Genomic DNA, 25,000 nt, shown 5'->3' on the forward strand with positions numbered 1-25,000 from the left:
GGGAGAGAGAGAGAGAGAGAGAGGGAGGAGGGGAGGGAGAGAGAGAGAGAGAGAGAGAGAGTAAGACTGTAAGCTGCAAGCTGCTCTGCTGCAGGGTATATACCGGGTGAACGGGGTGAAGACGCGGGTGGAGAAGCTGTGCCAGGCCTTTGAGAACGGGAAGGAGCTGGTGGAGCTGTCCCAGGCCTCTCCCCACGACATCAGCAACATGCTCAAACTCTACCTGCGACAGGTGAGTCACCTGAGCGCAGCACAATTGCACAGATTAACCGGAAATGCCCTGGAGATGTCAGAAACCTTTTAAAGAGTAGCTGCCAAGGTCCAGGTGAGCACTGCAGTGAACAGTTATACCATGCATGTATCGGATACGTTTTCCTGCAGTTCAGCTCTCCAGAGATTTGCCTTTGTAATTTTATTATTTTTTTTATTGTAAAAAAAAAAGGAAACGGAATTGCAAACATTCACCGGTGTTCTGAACCGCATTCTTTTACCCATAACTCCCCAGCTCCCCGAGCCAATCATGCCCTTCCGCATGTACAACGATCTGATGGGCGTGGCCAAGGAGAGCCTGCGGGCGGAGCCGGGCGGGGAGGCGGGGAAAGGGGCGGAGCTGGTGGACCGGGGCGCGCAGACGGACGCGGAGGTGCTGACCCTGGTGCAGAAGCTGGGCGAGCTGGTGAAGGGGCTCCCGCCCGCTAGCGTAGCCACGCTGCGCTACATCACCCGACACCTGCGCAGGTACGCCCCCGCCCGCTGCCATTGGCTGGCCTCCCTCTCCCCTTGTGATGTCATAATCAGCAGGTGGTGTGGTTTCTCCTGATTAATCTCAGGCTCACCTTACCCCCCCCTCTTTCTCTCCCTCCTCTAACCCCCCTCTCCCTCTCTTAATCTCTCTCTCTCCCTCCTCTAACCCCCCTCTCCCTCTCTCTTAATCTCTCTCCCTCCTCTAACCCCCCTCTCTCTCTCCCCCTCTCTCTCTCTCTCTCCCTCCTCTAACCCCCCTCTCTCTCCCTCTCTCCCTCTCAGGATAGCGGAGCTGGAAGAGGATAATAAGATGAGCCCCAGTAATTTGGGGATTGTGTTTGGCCCCACCCTCATGCGGCCCCGCCCCACGGGCGCCACCGTGTCTCTATCCTCATTGGTCGATTACCCGCACCAAGCGCGCGTGGTGGAGGCCCTCATCGTGTTCCACGACGCCATCTTCCACCCGGGCTCCGCCTCTTCCCCCTCAGACCCCGCCTCTTCCTCCTCAGACCCCGCCTCTTCCTCCCCAGACCCCGCCTCTTCCTCCCCAGACCCCGCCTCTTCCTCCCAGAGGCACAGCCAGGTGAGCTCGGTCTGAGAACCAGGGCTATGCTGCCATAGCAACCTGTTCCCTGTAGAACTGGGAACCCTAACCCTGATCTATACAGCCCTGCAGCCCAGTGGCTCAGGTTTGTGGTTCAAGCCCCGGTGTCACAACAATGAAAGTGTCCGACGACACGCTTTGCATTTATACTTCGGTGAAGGAGTACAAATCCGGTTACAGTCACATGGTCACTCACTGTAACATGGTCACCCCCCTTTCCCCATCTCAGGACTGCAGCGAGGAGGGCGGGAATGAAGGACAGGACCAAGGTGATGGACAGGAGTGTCAGCCAATCAGGACTGAGTCAGAAAAGGGGGAGGAGTTCTGCGGTGAGTTAGAGACCAATCGCCTGGTCCTCTGCAGTGGTGCAGTGAGAGGTTTCCACTGAAGTGTGTGTGTGTGTGTGTGTGTGTGTGTGTGTGTGAGAGAGGGTGTGTGTGTGAGAGGGTGTGAGAGGGTGTGTGTGTGTGTGTGTGTGTGTGTGTGTGTGTGTGTGTGTGTGTGTGTGTGTGTGTAAAGGTGTGAGAGGGTGTGTGTGTGTGAGGGTGTGTGTGTGTGAGGGTGTGTGAGGGTGTGTGAGGGTGTGAGAGGGTGTGTAAGGGTGTGTGTGTGTGAGGGTGTGTAAGGGGGTGTGTGTGTGTGTGTGTGTGTGAGGGTGTGTGAGGGTGTGTGAGGGTGTGAGAGGGTGTGTAAGGGTGTGTGTGTGTGAGGGTGTGTAAGGGGGTGTGTGTGTGTGTGTGTGAGGGTGTGAGAGGGTGTGTAAGGGTGTGTGTGTGTGTGAGGGTGTGTAAGGGTGTGTGTGTGTGTGTGAGAGGGTGTGTGTGTGTGTGTGTGTGTGTGTGTGTGTGTGAGAGGGTGTGTAAGGGTGTGTGTGTGTGAGGGTGTGTAAGGGTGTGTGTGTGTGTGTGTGTGTGTGTGTGTGTGTGTGTGAGAGGGTGTGTAAGGGTGTGTGTGTGTGAGGGTGTGTAAGGGTGTGTGTGTGTGTGTGTGTGTGTGTGTGTGTGTGTGTGTGTGTGTGTGTGTGTGTGAGAGAGGGTGTGTGTGTGAGAGGGTGTGTAAGGGTGTGTGTGTGTGTGTGTGTGTAAAGGTGTGTAAAGGTGTGAGAGGGTGTGTAAGGGTGTGTGTGTGTGTGTGTGTGTGTAAGGGTGTGAGAGAGAGAGAGAGAATCAGTGTAGAGTCTCCGGCACTGGAGAGCCGCAGGGCGTGCTGGCTTTCATTGTTACTCAGCACTTAATTCATTGTAAACTGCTATGGATGAAAGCGCTACATACAGTATTTATTGTTTCTTTTTACTCAGGCAACTCTTTGGCCTCCTCGGGGTCCCAGGAGAGGTCCCTGGACTCGGACTGGGAGCTGGACGAGGCGGCGGGAGGGGGCGGGTCTCAGGGCAGGCTGTCCCGCCTGGCCAAGCAGGCCAGCGAGACGAGCACAGAGGAGGAGCAGAAGAGCCCCCGGTCCAGCCTGGAGCTCCCCCCCCTGCCCGACACAGAGCCCCCAGACTGCCAAGAGCCCTGAGACCTGCCCTGCCCCCCGCCCTCCTCTGTCCTTCCCCTCCCCTCACCCCAGCCAGAGAAAGCTCAGAGGCGGAGCTGGTCTCCGTGTGGGAGGAGCTCCACGGTCTCAGGACCCCTCCTTGCTCGAGGCTGTCCATGGGGATGCCTGTTTGGGGGAGATGCTGTTGATGTTTTCATGGGTTTAAAGTGTGAGAGAAGCATGTGCTAGACTTGCTATGAGTGTCTCGGGACAAATCCACTTGCTTGACCCCCCCCCCCTTTTGGTCAGTTTTATGCTATCTTTATATATTTTAAGTGGATACTGGAATTGTTTTATATTTCTTCTTGTTTACATTTGAGTTTTTAAGTTTTTTGTACATGTAATGTACTACCTTGCTTTTTTTTTTTTTTTAATGTCTGAAAAGCCAAAGATCTGAGATGGACTATGACAGCTCTGCTCAGACTGAAGACGCGTCCGTGCGTCCGTCTGTCTGTCTGTCTGTCTGTCTGTCTATCTGTCTGTGTGTGAGAGTGTGAGTGTGTGTCCAGTGACAGAAAAGTATTTGCATCCAAAACCCAGTCTGCTTCCAGCATCCCAGGTCAGCGTCCTGTGCAGTGCCATTGTTCTCTTACAGGCATGAAATGCAATGCACGATATTCAAGATATATTTTGTTTTTAGTTTCATTTTCAATCATTTCGGTTTCTGCTTTTGTGTACTGGACCTGACCGCGGGTCAGCAGGCCTGGTGTTCAGTGACGAGACACCGACACCAGCCCAGCGTTCTTCCCTTCCGCGGGAGGAACAGATTGACAATATATCTTCTAAGTCAAACATTTTATCAGGATATTTTTACACACGCACAGTGGGGTCCAAAAGTCTGAGACCATGAGTGAAAATGTTTCTATTTCTCGTTCTTTTCAATTTTATTTATCAGCATAACAATTTGAGTGGATAATCTTTCAGAATTTCTTGTCCTCCTTTTGCTTTACGTACGTGCACTCGAGCGGTCTTGGCCTTTGTCTTGAAGTGCTCCCGTAAGTGTTCGGTGGGGTTGCGGTCGGGTGATTGTCCAGCACTCCGTGCTTGTCTTTGGTCCAAGTAGTTCTCGCAAAGCTTTGGGAGTAACTTTCATCTGTTGAAATGTTTTCAGAATCCTAAAATGTTGTTTATTTCCAGGATTACATGGAAACAAAAACAATGTGGTCTCAGACATTTGGACCCCCCTATATTTTGCCGGAGTATGCCGCCTAGAGTTCGCCGGTTTTTGCACTGTTGTTGTTGCTGCAGTCGCACAGCTGGCCGAATGGGATTGGTTGAATTTTGAAGTGACATTAAGTCTTTGGTGAAATACCTTGTGTGGTCACGACACTGTGACCAAACGCACGACAAGATTAATCTAATCGGAGCATTCCTGGATTTTCTGCACTTCCATTTGGCTACGCTATTTATTTATTCGCGTGCTTCCCGTTAGCATGTGTGCTAAGAGCAAAATGGCGAGAAACCATGAATGTTTTGCCCATTTGGCCCTCCTTTTGAGAGTCTGACCGTAACCGCTAGCGATTCTGACTGATGCAGTGTTCAGCTTTTGGTTATTTTACCGAGCTTCTCGACTTGCCCATCGATAAAGGCCTTTAAAACTACTTTAGGGTGGAGTTGGTCTTCCAAGAACCACAAAATGTGGGCTTTTCCCTTTCCTCCTGTTATCTGTTGCTTGTTGGTTTGTGCTGGCGTGGATAACAAAGCCTTTCTAATTGGTTTGTCATGGTGATCCGATCAATTCTGGTCGATAAGGCCTCTTTCCTGGCAGTTTCTGTTAACCATGTGAAAAATCGTGCTGTGTGTGCCACTGTTATAGATTATATTCTTCTGTCCAGTCTCTATATGGAGGAAGTTGTTACACCATTCAGCTGTTGTATCCAAGGCAACGAAAGCCGGATGTTTCGGTTAATATTATGTTGTTAGTGGAAGATAAAAAAAAATAATAACTTCAGTAATATTATCATTCTGTTTAATTATATTTTGTTTGAAAAATTGTTTTAAATATTTACAAGGGCTTTAAACTGGAAATACTGTTGCTGTGTGTGGTGAATGCAGAATGTTGTTCGTGCTTAAGTTATTTTTTTAAATTGAGAAAAACATGTACTCCCTCTCCATGTACATGAATAGTTAAGAAAAGGAGGGAAGTGTGTATAATTTTATTGAATAAACTCATTTTCTACTGCGAAGGAACAGCGAAATCTGTGGTGGTGTTTCAAAATGGCCGACCGCTGGTTCAGCTCACACGTGGCTTACTTGGTGGACTGACTCAAAAGCTCAAATCCAAATATATACATAATACCGTTAGTGTCCGAAGCTGTGGAACAATGTACAATGGCCGCCTTGTCTCTCGAGTGAAACTGAGAAACGGGAAGAACAAACCAGCAGAAACTTTGAGGGAGACGCAGGTGCAAGATAAATAAATAAATAAATGAAGTAAAAACCCGTGTCTGAGAGCCTGCGTGCGCTGGAAGCCTCACATATTGTCGCTGAAGCAGGAAATGGCACCTCTAAAGCCGCTATCTGTCAACGGAAAAACAGCCCGCCAAGAGGAAATCCACCGCGCGCGGCTCCCAAGCTGCAGCTTCGTTCGTTTTAACCGTCGATCTCACACAGAATGTACACCGCTGCTGTGATTGGCTGAGCATTTATCAGGCCGCGGTGCCCCCCCCCCCCCCCAGATTCACAGCAACGTGCCGAGCGGAGCTTACGTCCAATTATGGGGCGTCATGCAGAAACCTCCGATGTAAAATATATTTTTAATGTACCCGGTGACAGCGTTTCGCTACGGTTTCTGTGTTGAACGATGTTTTCTCCCGACGATGTGCAACGTTTTATAACAGGCTTTAAGGCATGTTCGCTCCAGTTTGGCGGGTATGTCGGGGGTGTAGCCGGAATCAATAATAATGTAGGCCAGGGGTCGGAAACCCTGGTCCTCGAGAGCCGCAGGGTGTGCTGGCTTTCGTTGTTACTCTGCACTTAATTGATCAATTAAAGTAGTCGATTACTCAGTTAACTGGCCGCACCTGGTTTTTTGGGTATGAATCAGTTGCTGGCATTAAGGTGAAAACAAAAACCAGCACACCCTGCGGCTCTCCAGGACCAGGGTTGCCGACCCCTGATGTAGGCCTAAGCCAGAGAACGCATTCTCAGACGACATTATAGCGAACAGTACTATGCGAGTCAGTCCTCCACTGCTCGCAACAGGATGTTAAGCCACCGTTTCGGTTTCTGTTAAAAATAAACATTATGCTACGTTTTGTCGAGGTTGAACGTGATCCCGGTCACACGGAGTCAATTGCAGTAAGCTTGGTGTTTAAACCTCTAGACTAGATATTCCCGAATCTGGCCCTTGAGTCCAAATTCGGCTCTGGCTGTCTTTCTTCCCAGGTAATTAATCGAACAACTGTCTTCACACCTGACTCCCAGGTATAGGGAGGATAGAAGGCCAGCAGACCTGGAGGACATTAAATTAGGGCCATGCAGTCATTCAAACTGGGTCAGAAACCACATTGATACAGACTACTAACCTTTTGAAGAGCAGTTGTTTTTGGAATGGTTTCTTTTTTTCAAAGTTCCAAGTCAGTCCACTAGTAGCAACTGTGACATCAGCATTAGAATGTTCAGTATTCAGAATTTTACATCTATTAACATATTTCTGATGTCACGCCATAAAGCAGTGGTCACCAACCCTGTTCCTGGAGATCGACCGTCCCGTAGGTTTTCACTCCAACCCTAATTTGGCACACCTGATTCTAGCAATTAGCAGCTCAACAGGATCTCTAGCAGTTGAGTGAGGTGCGCTTTGCTGAGGTTTTGAGTGAAACCAACAGGACAGTAGATCTCCATGAACAGGGTGGGTGACCCCCTGCCATAAAGGGTTAAAGGTCCCTCGGCACTGTGCCACACTGCTGCCCCCTCCTGGACACTGAGGGTCTGTGCACTGTACACATTTTCATGGGGGAGCGGGGGATTCCACATCAGGGAGGGGGGGGCGCTCCACAGTCAGCAACAAAGAAAGTTTGTGCCCAGGAACAATCCAGCAGCCAGTGTGAACTCTGTTTTGAGTGCCGTGCTCTAATTTTACCCTGCCTGCATGTCAAAAACATCCTGAGAAATTGTGTACTCACGAGAAGCAAGCACGGCACTATAATGCTAAAATCCTGGTTCTTTTTTTAACTTTATGAATGGACTAAGCCAAATCTTGCGCAGTCTTTATGTAGATGTGCAGAGATTTTATTTGTCTCATCTGTAGCGGAGTCCTTTCTTCCCAGGGATTATATCATGAAGCAGGATTATCGGAAGTAAAATTTTTCACAGCTCTTTTTACTTCATGTTCCAGTTTCCTGAGGGTTCTGTTTCACTCAGCAATCCACCACTGTGATATACTCCCCAGAACACATCATTTACATCTCACACAAAAGCAGCTTGTAAATAAGCCTTTCATTTTATTTTTTTTATTTTTATTTTTTTAACTCAGTGACATTTTATTGACACAGGTCTTACAACTTTAAAAAACAGAAATTTACAAAACAACTAAAAGGGAGAAAAAATAGGAAAAGTTTCATCTTCAATAATTAGTAGCACAAAATGTTATTCTTCCCAGGGTACAGTCTCTCTTCCACTGTGAAGAAAACACGCCGGGATCACTAGCACCCTCTGGAGGACGGCCTGACAACCTGCAGGCAAGAAAAACAAAGGTAAACATTTACTTTTCTACACTTTACTGAGCGGTTCTGGTGTATTAGAGCCTATAAAATATTCTCAAAAAGTGCAAACCGGTCCTCTTGTTTGGCTAAATTGCACCAGGCAAGATCAGTAGAGCACAGAAAAGTATTTGAATCCAAAACAATTGCGGTCTGATAATGAACAGCAAACAAAAATAAAAACCATACCCAGTTGATTTTTATTTTTGGTGTTGGTAGAAACAATGACTTGCAATGCCTATGAAATGTACAATTTAATTATAAAGAGGGCAAAAATAAAAACAGAATATTAATTAAACAAAGCAAAGTTTTAAAGTGAACAGTGTGATCTCTGAACCAGCGCTGCTCCCATAGGGCAAAGGAAGCCATCACTTCTCAACACACAGCTCTACTGGCCTCCGGAGATACTATTTAAATCAATTAAACCAAACCATGGGGATTAGGAACAAACAACTATCCAAATCAATCTATATCTGCATGACCTCTCCATAATCCATCCATCCATCCATCCATTATCTGAACCCGCTTATCCTGATCAGGGTCGCAGGGGGGCTGGAGCCTATCCCAGCATACATTGGGCGAAATACACCCTGGACAGGTCGCCAGTCCATCGCAGGGCCCTCTCCATAATGTCAAAGGGAAATGTGCAAAAAAATAAATAAATAAAACACTCGGTCGCTAAGAAATGTGGGCCAGGCCACATAGCTATAACACACACACTGATTGGTTGACTGCCAAACCGAACGTACCTCACTGCACCAATCGGTAGGTGATATAGCGTCCGGCTGTCTCACTAGGTCGGATGATCTTCACCACCTGTCAGCAAACAGTAATTAGGAAACCACCTCCCACCCAAACCAGCAAAGCACCAGTTCATGCGGGTCACTGGTTCACCACATTACAATTAAATGAACGAGCGGTAATGTGTGACGTTAGCGGGGTGGCTCACCTGCCCCCTCTTCAGGCCGAAGTATCGAGCCACGGGGTCCCCCGCCTGGATCCGGGGCAGCTGACTCTCCTTCAGCTTACTGCCACGATAAGGAACCGCAGAACCACAGAACCGCAGAACCACAGAACCGCAGAACCACAGCCCAACATATCACTCTCAATATAACCCTCCACAATATATATAATTCAATGATAACCCTCCACAATATATAATAATTCATTAATAACCCTCCACAATATATATATAATTAATTGATAACCCTCCAAAATATATATATATCACTATCAATAATAACCCTCCACAATATATATAATTCAATAATAACCCTCCACAATACATATCACTCATAATCCCTCTGTATGCACAGCATTATTCAGGTGTTCACCATATACATAGTGACCACCCCACACATCACCCCACACGTTCCAGAAGGATACTATCGAGCCAGCAGCTCAGTCACCTCCTCCTTGCTCATCACTATGTGTTCTGGGACCAGCTGCAGAAGTCAGACCAGGCCAACAATCAGGCTCTCAAACAGCAAAACAATTCATTAGAGATCAAATGACTCAAATGACCAACATGACCAACATGACAAGTTTGCGAATTACACATAACCTCTGGGCTTTTATGCTCAAGCTTGACCTTTCCTTAATGTACAGTCCCCTCCAAAAGTATTGGAACAGCAAGGCCAATTATATTGTTTTTGCAATACACTGAATACATTTTGGGTTGAGATAAAAACCCTTTAATCTGCTCTTCAGGAGGTGAAATGCATGCTATATCAGGTAAAGGTCTGGTGACTAACTTGGCCACTCTAAAAACTCCACTCCCAAGTCCTTTGTTGTGTTGGCAGGAATTGACCTTGCTGTTCCAATACTTTCAGAGGGGACTGTAATTCAACAGCTTTTGTGTCCTTACAAACCGCTGCGATGCTTCAACGGCCGTCAACGAACTGGGCCAAACTGTTCTGAGGCCTGAACGGTCACCTGCTGGCTGCCTCTGCAAGTCTTTCCTCGAAGGCGATGGCGGCGAGGCCCGGCGATGTGTCCTTACCTTGGGTCCCCCAGGTAAAAGCCGTAAAACAAAAGGGGCATCCCAGAATAAACACACCTTAATCGCCGTGACAACCGAAGGCCCCGGCCGCGGCTCCGCTGGGCGTGCTCACCTCGTGCTCCGTGATGTTGATCAGGAGCTCCTGCTGGAGGAACTGCTCCAGGATGTACTTAGGGGCCATGTCGACCAGGGACTGGGGGGGGGAAACGTCCCAACAGCTGGGTGAGTAACGGGAAGATCTCCTGGACAATTTTTATCGATTGCTAACGGCGTTCTGTTCTGTTTCGGACCTGCTTGGCGGACGGCGTCATGCCCATCTGCACCACGATGATCGCCCGGGTGATGTTCTCCTCCTGCATGCGCTGGCAGTACATCTTTATGGTCTTGATGCCGACCTTGGGCTCCTCTGCGAGAGGAGACGGGTCGGTTCAGTTCACTGTACGCCTAGCCAACGCCGTGGTCTAAAATCAGATCTGGTTGAAGTGTGTGAGCGGCCTGTAGCGTAGTGGTTAGGGTACATGACTGGGACCCGCAAGGTCGGTGGTCCGATCCCCGGTGTAGCCACAATAAGATCCACACAGCCGTTGGGCCCTTGAGCAAGGCCCTTAACCCTGCATTGCTCCAGGGGAAGATTGTCTCCTGCTTAGTCTAATCAACTGTACATTGCTCTGGATAAGAGCGTTTGCCAAATGCCATTAATGTAATGTAATGTGATGTGATGCAAAAGTGTAGATCTAGTTCCCCCAGATCTACACTTTTCAGGGGGTTTCCTCTCGCGGCAGCCTACCTGGGAAGAAGACGAACATTTGATCCGTGGGGTCATCGTTATGGGCGACCAACACTGTGAGATCTGTGCGTCGAGGGCGACCCTCGCTGGGCTTGTCTCCAAACTGGCTCTTAAACTCGTCCAGGGTCTGGTCCAACTCATCCTGGGTCACTAGGTAACCTCGGTCATGACACAGCTGTGACAGGACGTTCAGCAAGTTCACAGCAGTTTTCCCAGCGGTTACCTCTCGCTCTCTCACACACACATAGAAGCTCTCGCACTCTCTTTCTGTAACACACACTCACTCACTCATTCATTCACACACACACACACACACACACACGCGCACACGCACACGCACACGCACACGCACACGCACACGCACACACTCACACTCTCTCTCTTAATACGACACTCAATACTACACTTAACGTGCTTAAACACACACAGACACATCTCACACCCCTGAATGCATAGCTACACGAATGCACACACAGATGCCATCGCATCTAGCCAAAACAATAGCTTGCTTTGTTATGCTAGTAATGCTAGTTACAGATTTCTATCCGTCTTAATGAATAGATGTGTAATCATCTAGCCGTCACAAGTGCATTTTATAACTACAGTGGAGAAATTATCAGATGAGATTTGTCTACCGTTTACTCACTACATAAGCTTCTAGCACACTGGTTACACAAGTTAACGAATCCACTGTGACTAGCTAACGTTAAATAACTAAAAATTAAATTCACTCACCTGCATGATTGTTTTTCGAATTTTCCATAACCTGTAGGTCTCCTCCTCGTCATCCATAGTGGCGTATTCTGATTATTTTTTTCACTAATGGTGGGAAAATAAAAAGGTAACGGCCACGCTTTTTGCTGTTCTCCCGGCAAATCGCTTACTTCCGTAGCCAGACGATCACGTGGGCGATTTTTGGACCCCTGTAGTGGCGTCCATATATTTGCCTGTATTTTCGTCAAGAAAGCATGTCCAGTAAAATGTAAATGTTGGCAATTTCCATCAGAATATTTTCCTAAATATGTATAGCAACCCAAGTTGCAAATTTAACAATGCACTTATGAAACTTCACAGTTTGTCTCACATGCAGTATATTGTTTTATGGTAAGACCGGAAGAACGTCATTGCAACGGTCCGCTGTTTAGTGGAATATTTTGATATTCTGATTTTTAGTTATTGAGTGTCATTTTGGAAAGATGGATTGAACGCTGGACGCCAAACAATATTTTTCAAGTTAGTTAGTCATTATATTGGAGTTTTTCTTTTCGGTGATTCCTTTTATTTTGAGTAACGATTATTTGTATTTATTAATATTTGCTATATTTGTCCCGGCTCCTACCTCGTTATAACACTCAGCTACATAAAATTGTCATCAATTCAGGCACAACAAATATTGAAATAATTTGTTTCCGTTATAATGGCCGTTTATGTGACTTCACAACAAGTTGTTAATGTGCGATATTATGGCTTTTATTTGCATATGCAGTTTAGAAGAAAACCCGTGTGGCCACACCCCTTTCTCGGGTCTGAAGGGAGATGATTGGCTTCATATGATCTTATGGGCGGGTTATAATGTGGGAGGAGCCAGTGGTATTACAGCAATATGTGGGTAGTTAAGCGTGCTTTCGGGTTTGGGATCTTAGGGAGTCGTGCGTTCGTCAGTGCAATGGTAAGTTTTTTGTGCTTCATTACGGCTGTTCACTGGTAAATCGGTGTATAGGAATTAATTTGTCGTTAGCTTCCTGTGCTATAAATATAATCATAACAAGGTTACCGATACAAGTGTCATTGACTGGTACGCTTTTATAGCGCACTGTGTAGTGTACCCCCATTCAAATAAGTCCGACGTTGACGCGCTTGCCGCATTGAAAATGTAGCTAAAATTGTTTGGAAATCGCAGGTTATTTTTAACCCATAACATAACGTAATGTGATCATGACATTTTTTTTATCACCAGATTGTCAACAAACTGATTTGATAACTATGTTATTTGGCCAGTCATAATAACGTTGGCTAACGGCGTGTTAGCTTGCGTCAGCTTTTGGGAGAAGTTAGCTAGTGCAGCTGTTAGTTAATTAATGTTTACAGTGTGACCGGTTATCGTTGTACTTGCTAAATAAATAAATAAAATGAGCAGTGTTGAGGGCTAAATTGCTAACTTACTCCCGTATTATATTTAGTGAGGTATTATTCGATGACGTATTAAAAAAACTAAAGCTAGCCAGCTAATCAAAGCAGTGCACAGGTGTAACTCAGGCTAATGAAATCCAACTGCTACTATAGCAAGCTAGTAACATACAGGTTGGTTAAACGTTTGCGTTCTAGCTAACTAGCCTATGCTGTCATACAGCTAAACGGTTAGCCACCGAATGCAATTTTCATGTGCGGACCGGGCAGCTAGTTGGCTAACTGTTGGAAATTGTTGAAAGGTTCACTGTAATTAGGTTTGATTGGTAGTTCCCTTCTGCGCCAGTCTGTCCTCCATTTTCAAGACGTATTCCGCCTGAATCTGCCGGCCGTGGGGATCACATGAATCTATCGTTGCAATGGCATTTTCATTTTAACGACCTATCTACCCACACATTCAAGTGTTGGGCTAGGTACATAATTAACATTACACACATTTAACGTTTGTATCCATCAACCATGTTTTGTAAGGGAGTGGGTGTGTGGTGGGGGGTCGCTCTTAATGGCAAAACGGATTACTAACTCCCCGTAACTCGAACAAAGGGCAACATATTCGCTTTAAAAAAAAAAAATCATTCTTTAAGTAGTATTCACTAGAATGTTTTATATATTTTTTTAAGCCAGAGCTGCCAATGTAGTGTGTTGATAGCGAAGAATAAGATGGATCGTGAATCTGAATGTTTCTAATATCCTATCGTGATCGCCTATGGAAGAGGAAATGGTGATTCACAAATACCCCGTGTAAGAAATAGCCAGGAATATGTCAGCGAACCGTTTTCTAAAAGCTCAAAGCATAATAAATCTGGGTAGAGGTCGGTGTTGCAACCTCTTGTCAGCTTGCGCAATTTTGTGTGCACTTTCATGATAAACCGTTAAACCGCTGCGTCACTTGGGCCGTGTCTTATTTAGGGGCCAGATGTCATGCAGGAAATAAGGTCAGTACTGGTGGCTCATTTCACATACACTCATTGAGCACTTTATTAGGTATTTGTTAGACATTTTTTTAGACGTATTGGTCTTCTGCTGTTGTAGCCTATCCACTTAAGAGGTTTGACGCGTGTGTTCAGAGATGCTTTTCTGCACACCACTGTTACCACCAGTCTGGCCCTTGTCTTGTGACCTCTCCTGTAAACAAGGCATTTTTGCCCGCAGAACTGCTGCTCACTGGATGTTTTTAGTTTTTTTGCACCATTCTTTGCAAACTCTAGTGACATTGAGGGTGAAAATCACAGGACAACCACCCTGGCTGACACCAACAATCATTCCACAATCAAAGTCACTTAGAATACATCTCTTCCTCATTCTGTTCATTTGTTCTGAAAAACAGCTGAACCTGTTGACCTTGTCTGCATGCGTTAATGCCTTTAGTTGCCTGATATTAAATATTTGCATTAATAAGCTGGCGTACAGGTAGACCTAAAACTCCTCACTAGTGTATGTACTGAAGAGACCATTATGGTCTTAAGCCTTTCTAGGCTTTGAGACACACAATTTAAGGAAATGATGTCCCCTTTCCAAAACCAGGAGGCGGGGCAGAACAGGACTGTCTGTTTTGCTGTAATTGCGTCTAAGAATAGAATATTTTTCAAATGTGTGTGTCAGAAATACTGACATTACAAGTTTCTACTCCAAGACATTTGCAGCTTGTTTCTGGGTATTTTAGTATTAGTTTTAATGTTTCTGAAAAGCTCATAATTCTCAGTCAAGACTGCTGTGTGTTCTGCTGAATGGCAGGGTCTCTGACCGCTTTCAAACGCAGACTGAAGAATCATCTCTTCAGGCTGCACCTTTCCCTCCCTGCCTCACCACCATGATTAGCCTTGTATATGCCATAGATTATAATGGAACTCATATATAGTTGTATATATTAATTGCTACCAACCGTGGTATGCTAGTTCGTACGTTGGAAGTATTCTTCAAGGGTTCCGATTTATATCTGTATGGTCACACTAGGACTCGGAACCATGCTGTCCTCTAGGGTCCTCTTCACACTGTGTTCAATCTACACTTCATTGTACGTTGCTCTGGATAAGAGCGCCTGCTAAATGCTAATGTAATGTAATGTAATGATTGCTGGGTAGTTAGAACAACAGTCGTCCCCCCCCCCCCCTCTTGTGAGTATGTGTCAGAGCTGGCTTCTGTAGAATAGACATTTCATCACATTACTGTTATCTAGCTGATGCTTTCCAGGATCAGACCATTAAAGTCCTCTCCAGTAGTTTGTCCTAGTTACACTAGTTATTCATTTGTATTTGTAAAAGCGATTTACTAGTCCAGCTTTAGGTTGACGTGCTTCAAACGCTATATCAATTGTCCGGATGATTCGTGGTTATAACAAAAAAATATTTATTGTAGCTGTAATGGATTATGGTACCTTGAGTTTCAGATGGTCCGGGCAACATGGAGGTGCAAATAGTTGGATGATGATCCTATTCCAAAACGTAGCGCTTGCCGCGGTCAAAAAACCTTTTAGCTGCATGTCTTGCCAACTAGCCTGATCAACAAGGGAGCGAGACTGCTTTTAATTAGTTATAGCAGTTCAGGTGCTGCAGTCACCTGTCTGAGAGGGCAGGTCCCAACGCATTTTTGCACCTCCAAATTGCTCCGCAATACATGAAGAAATCCAGAAAATCAAAAATATTATTAAATTATAATAAATGCAAAACCCTAAATTACATATTTCATCCTCATATTTCCTTACTATAAATAATAACAATAACCATAACCCATTCTGGCTCCAATAGTATTTATTAACCTTTATTTATACTGTTAATGTATTGTAATGTATAGTGGGAGGAAACCGATACAGACGTGGCGAGAATGTGCAAACTCCACACAGAAAGGCTTGGATTCTAACCCAGGACCTTCTTGTTGTGAGGTGACAGTGCCGCCCAAAGCTGACGCCTTTATCCATAGCGACTTGCAGTTGATTAGACTAAGCAGGGGACAATCCCCCCTGGAGCAATGCAGGGTTCAGGGCCTTGCTCAATGTGTGAAGATTTTATTGTGGCCACACGGGGATTGAACCACCAACCATGCGGGTGCCAGTCCTTAACCACTAGGCTGCCGGCTGCCCTAGAATGACATTTTATTTCACATAAAATAACTGTAAAACTGAAACTCCAGAAATGCCAGTAGAGAGCTAAAGTTTGCTCTGGAACTTAGCCCAACATCCTGTTGCTAACGGAAGCCTGAGGCCTGTTGTTGGATGGAGGTTCTGTGTCAATCGCTGGCCTGTACTCGACTGACCAAAAGACTGCCAACACAAGCCTCAGCCCAAAACGGGGTATCTGAACGTGGATAAATAGACGGATGCAGAAGGAGAATGTCCTTTAAAACGTAATTCATCTTGGAGCTGTTCTGAACTGAGTGGAGGGGAAGGGGAAGAGGAAGAGGGGGGTTGCAGCAGACTCGTCGTTATGATGCAGTCCCCAGAGAGTTTCCCCGTGCCTTGCTTCTTACAAATGGGCCTACCTTTCCCAGAGTCCCCTGCGCTGGTCAGTCTCGTTGCTATGGCGGAGTAGTCAGTCATTCACTGCCAGCAGCAATTGATCGGGAATTGATTGTACTGGGAGTCACTGCAGCTATAGCTTAGTGGTGTCACATTTAAACAATCATAATCTGCGTGTTTATAACCTCAACTCTTTCAGAGTCAGGAACTCGAGACCTTTCTACTACCATTTTAAAATGGCTGGGGTTTTTTATTTTTTAAATTATTTTTTCCTTCTCTCTGTTTTTTGGTTGTCCATTCACTTGCCTTGTTGACCAACAGTCACTCATGCTGTGTAGGCTAATTGAGCAGTCTGAAGCTGCTTGCTCTAATTCTCTCTGAAATGAAGGATTGCTACGGTTTGCAAACAAGCTCTGTGGTGGAGCTCTGTGGTGTATGCATAAGGGTGATGTCACTCACCCTGGTGATCTCACTCCTCCTCCTCCTCCTCTGCCCCAGGCGGCTCAAGCAGAAGACTGGCGCAGCGCCAAATCCATCTACGAGTTCTCGGCCAAGGACATCGATGGCAACGAGGTTTCCCTGGAGACGTACAGGTGAATCACACTGTCTACCTGTATCTACCTGAACAATGCTTTACATTAAATTACTGGCTCTTATCCAGAGCGACGTACAGTTGATTGGACTAAGCAGGAGACGGTCCTCCCCTGGAGCAATGCAGGGTTAAGGGCCTTGCTCAAGGGCCCAATGGCAGTGCGGATCTTATTGTGGCTACAGCGGGGATCGGACCACCGAACTTGCGGTTCCCAGTCGCATGCCTTAATCACCACACTACAGGCGGCCCTACTCTCTGAAACATTCTCTACACCTGTACCGGCCTACCCAATACTATACCCACGTCACACTTTCTACCAAATCTGCGTGGTAAAGACTAAAATTATAATGAAGCGTAGCAAATCTAATGACTGTTGTGAGTAGCTTAGTCACACCATCTGAACTCTAGACTCAGAACAGATTTGACATGTTGAGTCCAAAGGAACAAGAGCAGATGCAATAAAATACAGTAGCTGATAAGACCTTCTTTAGATAGTGTTTTTAAGGTGGGATTCATCTTATTTGGTGGTGGGGTTTAATCTGCCTTTCTTTTAGTGCCTTAAGTTCCCTCTTCCTTTCTTTGCAGGGGTCATGTTTGTATCATCACTAATCTTGCCTCGAAGTGAGGCAAGACCTCCGTAAACTACACTCAGTTTGCGCAAATGCACGCCACGTACGCTGAGAGAGGTTTACGCATCCTCGGGTTCCCCTGCAACCAGTTCGGAAAGCAGGTAAGACCATGGACGTGGGTCTGTGGCAGGGCTGCCCAACCCTGGTCCTGGAGGTCCGCTGTTCCGTAGTTTTTCATTTTGTTGCTAATTTGGCACACCCGATTACACAAATTGGCAGCTTAAGCCCTCTAGCTCTTGAATGAGGTGTGCTTGTTGTGCCTCATTTGTAATCACTGGACTGTCTGTGCTGTTTCAGCCTTGGGTGGGTGCTGCTCGGGGTTTTTTTTTTTTTTCTTTTTTTTTTTCTTCCCCCTCCCTCCTTTCCCCCAGTTATGAATTTGTAGCACCACGATTACCAGCTAATGGCTTATTTAAAGGCCCCATATTGTAGAAAATGTCATTTCCCTCTGTGGATTATAAATAAAGAAAAGACACGGTCACTACAGCGGCCTGCTCTTGGTTAGGCTCAGAAGACGTGCTGGGGACTGGACGAGTAAAACTGTCTGGTACTTAAAACCACACAAATGTGGTCTTACAGTTATCAGGACCTAAAGTAAAACACTGGGAAGTTGCACAATGTGGGACCTTTTTTAATATACAGTGTGTGATGGAGGCAGAAGGTGGAGCCAAGGTTGACCATCCCTTCTCTTCCCCTCTGTTTTCTTTATTCCTTCCTTCCCTCCCTCGTTCAGGAACCGGGAACAGAGGAAGAGATAAAGGAGTTTGCCAAGGGATACCATGCCGAGTTCGACCTGTTCAGTAAGATTGATGTAAATGGTGAGAACGCCCACCCACTCTGGAAGTGGATGAAGGATCAGCCCAAGGGCAAAGGAACTCTGGGAAAGTGAGTTTACAAAACTTTTTTTTTTGTCTTTTCTAGTATTTTTTGTGACATTTAGGTTTGTAGGGCAGGGGACAGGGTAGGGCGGGGGGGATGTTCCAATATAAAAACAAGAAATAATTTCTTATGTGGCTCCGCTGTTTTGAATTTGTAAGATTTGAATAACTTGTTAACCGTGTGTGTTTCTTCTCTGCATAGCAACATCAAATGGAATTTCACGAAGGTGAGTCTGGTTTTGTGTGTTGTCCTTATGGGTCAGTTATTTGGCTGTGTTTGGCTGTAACTGAATAGTATTTGTGCTCCCCTTGTGAAATATGTTTGGTGTTGGCTGCCAGAATGGCCTCGTGAGTCTATTTGGAATAAAAACCCGCTGCCAAATTCACAGGCACACACGTCACTTTTAATTGCTTGACATTCTTTGACATTTGCCGATGTGGACGGACTGGAGGATGTTGATCGAGTTTGTGCACTGATTGCAACAGACAGGTGATTACAACCGACCCAAACTGACGATCTAACGGGGCTGTCTGTGGCTTGGGCGTGATTTTAGGGTGGTGGTGTGGTGTGGTGGGTAGGGAACTAGACTTGTGTCCTAAAGGTTTCAGGTTTCATTCCCAGGTAGGTCACAGCTGTTGTACCTTTGATGTAAATGTATGGAACATGGATTGCTTTCATAAAATATCTGCCTGTATGAATGGATTTACCACGTAAAAATGCTAAGTTGTGTAAGTTGATAAGTCTCCTAAATGCATGCAGTTGAATGTGAATCGATGGTAAACCGCTTCTTCGTTTCCCTCTCTTCCTGTTCAGTTTCTTATCAACAAAGAAGGGCAGGTGGTGAAGAGGTACTCTCCCATGGATGATCCGAGTGTGAGTCGATGCTTTCTCTCCTGCATGTAAAGCGCTGGGCTGATGCTGAACGGGGCTTCCCCGGTGTCCTGGCTAAATTCCCAGCCTGGCTCTCAACCTGCCACCTGTCTTTAACATTTAAAAATCTACCATTTTTAAGTGTCTCGGTTGGATCGGGTCGCATCTGTACTAGTGATTCAAGGCCCTCTTCCTTTCCTGGTAGTTTCACATAATAACTGGTGTTATGTACCACTGCTGTGTTTTACATTGCCCTCTCTCCCTCTCTCTCTCCCTCTCTCTCCGCCTCTCTCCCTCTCTCTCCAGGTGGTGGAAAAAGATCTCCCCAGTTATATGTAGTGTGCCGTCCCATGTGACTGAAGTATTGCCTTGTCGTGTCTCGTCTCTCCTCTCCCGTGGCATGCTGGGATTTTGAGTCCGTTCCCCAGACCAGTGACGGCCTGTCCTGAAACCTGTTCACAGATGGGTTGGACCGGCCTGATGAACCCCCAGGCGTGCAGCCCCCACCTGGGAGGACTCCAGCACCCAGCATGACCCTGTTCAAATTCGAGAGGAGGCCTAAGACCTTCCCCCTCAATGTTATAAGTGTATTTGTAACCGAAGGCTTGATCTAGACTTTTGTAATGTGCAGCTAATTAATAAATAAACCTGCGGAACCCATTGTGTCCAAGCTGTTGTTTTGACAATTTTCCCATGAGTTTAAAACTATTGTAAACAAAACATTTTTCCTTATTTAAATCAACTTGAATTGTCTGCATTGAGGCTTGTGTGCAGACTTGTGGAGTTGTACAGTAATACATGTTAATTTTTCCCATTTCAACGGTTAATGTGAACAATGATATGTTCGCAATCTCTCCCGGCAGTTTGAGATGCGTGCAGGCTATCATAAGACTGGTATTAACAAATCATCCCGCTGGTGCTGCTGTCCTAATACAGTGAGTAGTTTGCTGACCAAGGTAAATTTGCTCACCGAACTAAAATTGGTTTATTGGACAATTTGTTGGTTATCCGTTTGTGCAAAGAAAAGTTTTCATTTCTGTGCGTAGCCAAAGTTTACCGCGTGTTTTAGGAGCCCACTTATGAACAGACCAATCAAAAGGCAGGTGATGTAGGCTTACTCGGAAGTGAACTCTTCAAACTGGAAAAATCACGAAATCTTTTTAATGCATTAAATCACTTCAATTGAATACTTGGTATATTGGCTCGCTGATCATAATTAGAAGTGTCTTGCGGTCTGACTTCCTGTTGAAATCCTAATTACCATAATCCCTCTGCATAATCCGGATAGTGACAGGCTAAACCGAAAAATAGCACGACCTGTAACATAACGCATAACTCAAATGGAAAAGAAATTACTTTAAAATGGACATTTATAACAACACCCATCCACACAGTAAAATGGCAATATGCCTATCGGTAGATGCAATCTGGAACGGATTATTATAATAAAAGGTGGGATCCAAAGGGGGTTGTGCTGCTTTTGTATATCATTCGTGCATCATTACCCCTATATAACGTCTTCAACAAAAGCGATTTACGGTCATATTCGGTTACACAGAATCAGGTTAATTACGGGATTAATTAGTCACCATGTTTGTTTAGGCAGAAGCAGGTTGCACTGAAATCGTCTTTACGCCGTTGTGTAGGCTACTCTTGGGATTACCCAGCATACCTCCGTGAACTAGCAAATGGGACGTCATTGCCAGACCTGGAAAAAAGACCTGTAAAATAAATGTCTGGTAAATAAACTGAGCCACAATACTCAGAAAATCCATAATTTTCACCTTCATCCTGACTAATATTATTGACACTAGATGTAAAGTGTGATTAAACTCTACGCATCGTCTTTAGAAAGGTGTGGCCACCCAAAGATTACAATACTGGTATGCATATTCTTTCGTTAAATTAAATTAAATTACTTCACCATTATTACATTCAATTAAACACATTAACAAATACAGAAAACTGATTCCAATGTGCTAAGTGTGGAGAGTGGAGCGCCTCGAACCAGGGAAGGAGCCGCTTTAAACAAAATGGCCACCGGGGGGAGTCTCGAGTTCGTTTTTAGTGAATGTCGTGCTGGATTTAAAATCAGGTGGAACAGTTGCATCCGAGCTCTTGCCCCTTGTGTGGAGAATCACATTTCCCTCGACGCACTCCCCAGGGCTTCACTGAGAAGGCTTCAGTCGCGGATGTAGGATATATCCACAGTCTCGGAATGTGACGTGCGACGCGACGACGGACTAGGCAGCGGCGGATCCTACACGTCGAAGGATGGAAGGGGCAGATTTGCGATGCACGTCATTTAAAAAATGTGCAGCCTACATATCGCACGATATGTGACGGAGTTAACCGTTCCCCTGTAATCAATAACATATTACAAAGACGGTGCAGGCTGTGGTCCCTTGTCTTTTGATTTCGGGATTCTGAATGGAAGGCGCAGCCGACGGAGCTACGAGCCTGTCGGAGCGAGATTGTGGCCGGGCGGTATCTTGGTCCGTGGTGTCCGATGATTTGGAGACTGTCAGTCGCGGGATGGAGGCCGGGGATATTGGTGGGTATTATTATTCATATTTTTTTTTCCCTCCATCGGTTTGCCTACTTTTTTTTTGTTTCCATCGTATCGTCGGCTATAACACACGGAGAATAATAGCCAATCACACATAACGTGGATGCTTCATGATGCTGGAAATCTGTAGGCGATTTCAAGAGCGCACAGATAGGGACCAACTTACCAGCGCTGCTTCGAATGAGCTCCGGTTAGTTAACGTTCAGCAGCACTGGTTAAAGTTGCCTTACTAGCATTCAAATTATTGTATTACAGCTGCGCCTGTGTGTCTGCCAATGGCTGTTAAGAGATGTTTATAACCAGTGGTGTGGCTATTTATCTAAAGGCACTTTTATTTATCTAAAGGTCTTTGGCACATTTCCGCACAGGGTAGGAAAAGCCAGGTAGGAAGAAATGTATTATCGATCACCGCTAAGTCGATTAGCTAATGTGTCACTGGTTGCCAATAAGACCTTTAAGTAGTTTTTGGCGTGGTATCATAATGTGTGTACTTAGTGACGGAAGAGGCATTGTAATTGGTCGTCGAAGCTGTGAGCGTCCCTCGTGCTGTCTGATAGGTTTCCCGAACGTCTCCATTCAGAGTATTGGCAGATAGCCAAGCAATAATTCCAGCATAACCGAATGCAGAACAAAATGCGATAGGCCGAGAGACGTAAGAACTTGACACGACTTTTGAGACGTGGAGAGATTAATTTGTTATCAATGACATTGCCCAGGCCAAAACGGTCCTCCTTCTATGTTAGGCTGGGTAACATATTATCTAGATAATCATATTTTGCTCGATTGCAGTGGAATAGAATTACCACAATATTATTTGGTAGTTTTGACGGGAGTAATTCTGTTCAAGACAGTAGAGATCGATCTTCGTGCACTAGGACCATTATCGATTTGACGTGGTCTGGACTGACTTATTGACTTATTGAGCAGGTTGTAAGTGACAGGTTGTAAGTGACGCACTTATTCCGGGGGTAGACTACAATGCTTGCATTGTCAGTGGGCCTGGATAAGAACCGTCTGCTAAATGTCAATAACCTAATGTAAACTGATGATAATTTTTTCCATAAAAAATATGTGACGGTGAATAGGCTAGGTCCGTGCAGCATGTGCGCACCATCACAAGCGGAAGCTATAGGCTCGTGAATCAATCCATTACACTTCCTCTTGACCTGGCCGTGTGAGCCCCAGGGCTTATGGTGAGCCGTCTCGGGATGTAGGCGTAAACTGTCGTGTGAACTCTTGGGTTTTCTCGGAGCGAATAGTGGGCAAACTGCTTGTTCTGAGCTGGGACTCAGATCCACGATCGCGGACACGCAAACGAGGTCTCGAGTCCTTTCACGCGCTCGCCCTGAGTAGGCTACTATGCGTATGGGTAACTTAGGGAAGAATGTACTTACGCGCGCTTACAGATTGGGTCTGGTATGGCTTTACTGGCCATTGTGGGCGAGCAATGTTGCAATAGCAATGCTTGTCAACTCTAGATCATCTTTATTTGCAATATAAATGCAGGAGACGTTCTCCGTGAGGAACCCGGCTCTGGACGCGGAGCTGTCGGCCCCAGTGCCTGGGCTCGCATCTCGTCATGTAAAATAAAAAGTGACTTGAACAGAACCCCACAGAATGGTGCTTGTCTGAAAATCATCAGTTGTAGTCGTTACACTTGTCTGCCTGAATGAAAAGATGAACATAATTACAAGTAAATACATTTATCTCTGCTGGAGTGTTAATTTGGTTGCTGTTAACAGGGGCATAATTTCAGTTTCAAATATGGGCTCTGTTCCAGTGTGTGGATGGGCCCCATGGTCTGGTATCTGTTAAGGCTCTGTTCCAGTGTGTGGATGGGCCCCATGGTCTGGTATCTGTTCAGGCTCTGTTCCAGTGTGTGGATGGGCCCCATGGTCTGGTGTCTGTTAAGGCTCTGTTCCAGTGTGTGGATAGGTCCCACAGTCTGGTATCTGTTCAGGCTCTGTTCCAGTGTGTGGATGGGCCCCATGGTCTGGTATCTGTTAAGGCTCTGTTCCAGTGTGTGGATGGGCCCCATGGTCTGGTATCTGTTAAGGCTCTGTTCCAGTGTGTGGATGGGCCCCATGGTCTGGTATCTGTTAAGGCTCTGTTCCAGTGTGTGGATGGGCCCCACGGTCTGGTATCTGTTAAGGCTCTGTTCCAGTGTGTGGATGGGCCCCACGGTCTGGTATCTGTTAAGGCTCTGATCCAGTGTGTGGATGGGCCCCATGGTCTGGTATCTGTTAAGGCTCTGCTCCAGTGTGTGGATGGGCCCCATGGTCTGGTATCTGTGAAGGCTCTGTTCCAGTGTGTGGATGGGCCCCATGGTCTGGTATCTGTTAAGGCTCTGTTCCAGTGTGTGGATGGGCCCCATGGTCTGGTATCTGTTAAGGCTCTGTTCCAGTGTGTGGATGGGCCCCATGGTCTGGTATCTGTTAAGGCTCTGTTCCAGTGTGTGGATGGGCCCCATGGTCTGGTATCTGTTAAGGCTCTGTTCCAGTGTGTGGATGGGCCCCATGGTCTGGTATCTGTTAAGGCTCTGTTCCAGTGTGTGGATGGGTCCCATGGTCTGGTATCTGTTAAGTCTCTGCTCCAGTGTGTGGATGGGCCCCATGGTCTGGTATCTGTTAAGGCTCTGTTCCAGTGTGTGGATGGGCCCCATGGTCTGGTATCTGTTAAGGCTCTGTTCCAGTGTGTGGATGGGCCCCATGGTCTGGTATCTGTTAAGGCTCTGTTCCAGTGTGTGGATGGGCCCCATGGTCTGGTATCTGTTAAGGCTCTGTTCCAGTGTGTGGATGGGCCCCATGGTCTGGTATCTGTTAAGGCTCTGTTCCAGTGTGTGGATGGGCCCCATGGTCTGGTATCTGTTAAGGCTCTGTTCCAGTGTGTGGATGGGCCCCATGGTCTGGTATCTGTTAAGTCTCTGCTCCAGTGTGTGGATGGGCCCCATGGTCTGGTATCTGTTAAGGCTCTGTTCCAGTGTGTGGATGGGCCCCATGGTCTGGTATCTGTTAAGGCTCTGTTCCAGTGTGTGGATGGGCCCCATGGTCTGGTATCTGTTAAGGCTCTGTTCCAGTGTGTGGATGGGCCCCATGGTCTGGTATCTGTTAAGGCTCTGATCCAGTGTGTGGATAGGTCCCACAGTCTGGTATTTGCGTGTGAGTGTGAGTGAGTTTGTGTGTGAGTGTGAGTGTGAGTGAGTTTGTGTTTGTGTGTGGGTGTGTTTGCATGTGAGTGTGTTTGTGTGTGAGTTTGTGTTTGTGTGTGAGTGTGCTTGCGTGTGAGTGTGTTTGTGTGTGAGTGTGTTTACATGTGAGTGTGTTTGCATGTGAGTGAGTTTGTGTTTGTGTGAGTGTGAGTGGGTTTGTGTTTGCGTGTCTAATGTCCCACAGATGTTGCACGATTTGAGAGATTAGGTAAGCGTTTTTAACTCCTGTTCCTAATGTCTGT

General features: G+C 46.2%; 3 protein-coding genes and 1 pseudogene across 4 annotated transcripts in view; 3 read left to right on the plus strand and 1 right to left on the minus strand.

Annotated features, from left to right (window-relative positions):
* LOC133128088 (rho GTPase-activating protein 45-like) overlaps positions 1-5,067 on the plus strand; it is a 32,202-nt gene extending 27,135 nt beyond the window's left edge. Inside the window, 5 exon segments of the mRNA XM_061241345.1 lie at positions 95-232; positions 506-738; positions 1,027-1,327; positions 1,578-1,677; positions 2,646-5,067. Coding sequence (XP_061097329.1) covers positions 95-232; positions 506-738; positions 1,027-1,327; positions 1,578-1,677; positions 2,646-2,863 — 990 coding nt within the window. The 3' untranslated portion in view covers positions 2,864-5,067.
* A 2,252-nt stretch (positions 5,068-7,319) lies between these two features.
* LOC133128089 (DNA-directed RNA polymerases I, II, and III subunit RPABC1) lies at positions 7,320-11,306 on the minus strand. The gene is made up of 8 exons (XM_061241346.1): positions 11,109-11,306; positions 10,374-10,548; positions 9,877-9,992; positions 9,699-9,779; positions 8,971-9,029; positions 8,534-8,612; positions 8,334-8,400; positions 7,320-7,557 (listed from the first exon to the last, which is right to left on the minus strand). The coding sequence occupies exons 1-7, from the start codon at positions 11,163-11,165 to the stop codon at positions 8,335-8,337; spliced, it is 633 nt and encodes a 210-aa protein (XP_061097330.1). The 5' UTR covers positions 11,166-11,306; the 3' UTR covers positions 7,320-7,557; position 8,334.
* Positions 11,307-11,905: 599 nt separating this feature from the next.
* On the plus strand, positions 11,906-19,637 carry LOC133129392 (phospholipid hydroperoxide glutathione peroxidase-like). Of its 2 annotated transcripts, XR_009708811.1 has the most exons (8): positions 11,906-12,042; positions 16,510-16,604; positions 17,189-17,333; positions 17,966-18,117; positions 18,313-18,337; positions 18,500-18,600; positions 18,925-18,984; positions 19,288-19,637. XR_009708811.1 is itself a non-coding variant. In XM_061243451.1 (7 exons), exons 1-7 carry the CDS (start codon positions 11,977-11,979, stop codon positions 19,318-19,320), a joined length of 576 nt encoding a protein of 191 aa, XP_061099435.1. In that variant the 5' UTR covers positions 11,906-11,976; the 3' UTR covers positions 19,321-19,637. The 2 variants fall into 2 exon arrangements, 1 of the variants encoding a protein (XP_061099435.1); XM_061243451.1 differs by lacking the exon at positions 18,500-18,600.
* Positions 19,638-21,187: 1,550 nt separating this feature from the next.
* LOC133128993 (phosphatidylinositol 4-phosphate 5-kinase type-1 gamma-like) overlaps positions 21,188-25,000 on the plus strand; it is a 19,431-nt pseudogene continuing 15,618 nt past the window's right edge.

The sequence above is a fragment of the Conger conger genome, chromosome 5 (assembly GCF_963514075.1).
Source record: "Conger conger chromosome 5, fConCon1.1, whole genome shotgun sequence".
NCBI lineage: Eukaryota > Metazoa > Chordata > Actinopteri > Anguilliformes > Congridae > Conger > Conger conger.

What these genes read in the sequence shown, in the direction of transcription:
- LOC133128089 (XM_061241346.1), bottom strand. Translation starts at nt 11,165, where the DNA reads ATGGATGACGAGGAGGAGACCTACAGGTTATGGAAAATTCGAAAAACA. An exon ending in ACTGAGCTGCTGGCTCGATA is followed by an intron (nt 8,613 to 8,970) that starts GTATCCTTCTGG and finishes TTATCGTGGCAG; the next exon opens with TAAGCTGAAGGAGAGTCAGC. An exon ending in TCGGCCTGAAGAGGGGGCAG is followed by an intron (nt 8,401 to 8,533) that starts GTGAGCCACCCC and finishes GTTTGCTGACAG; the next exon opens with GTGGTGAAGATCATCCGACC.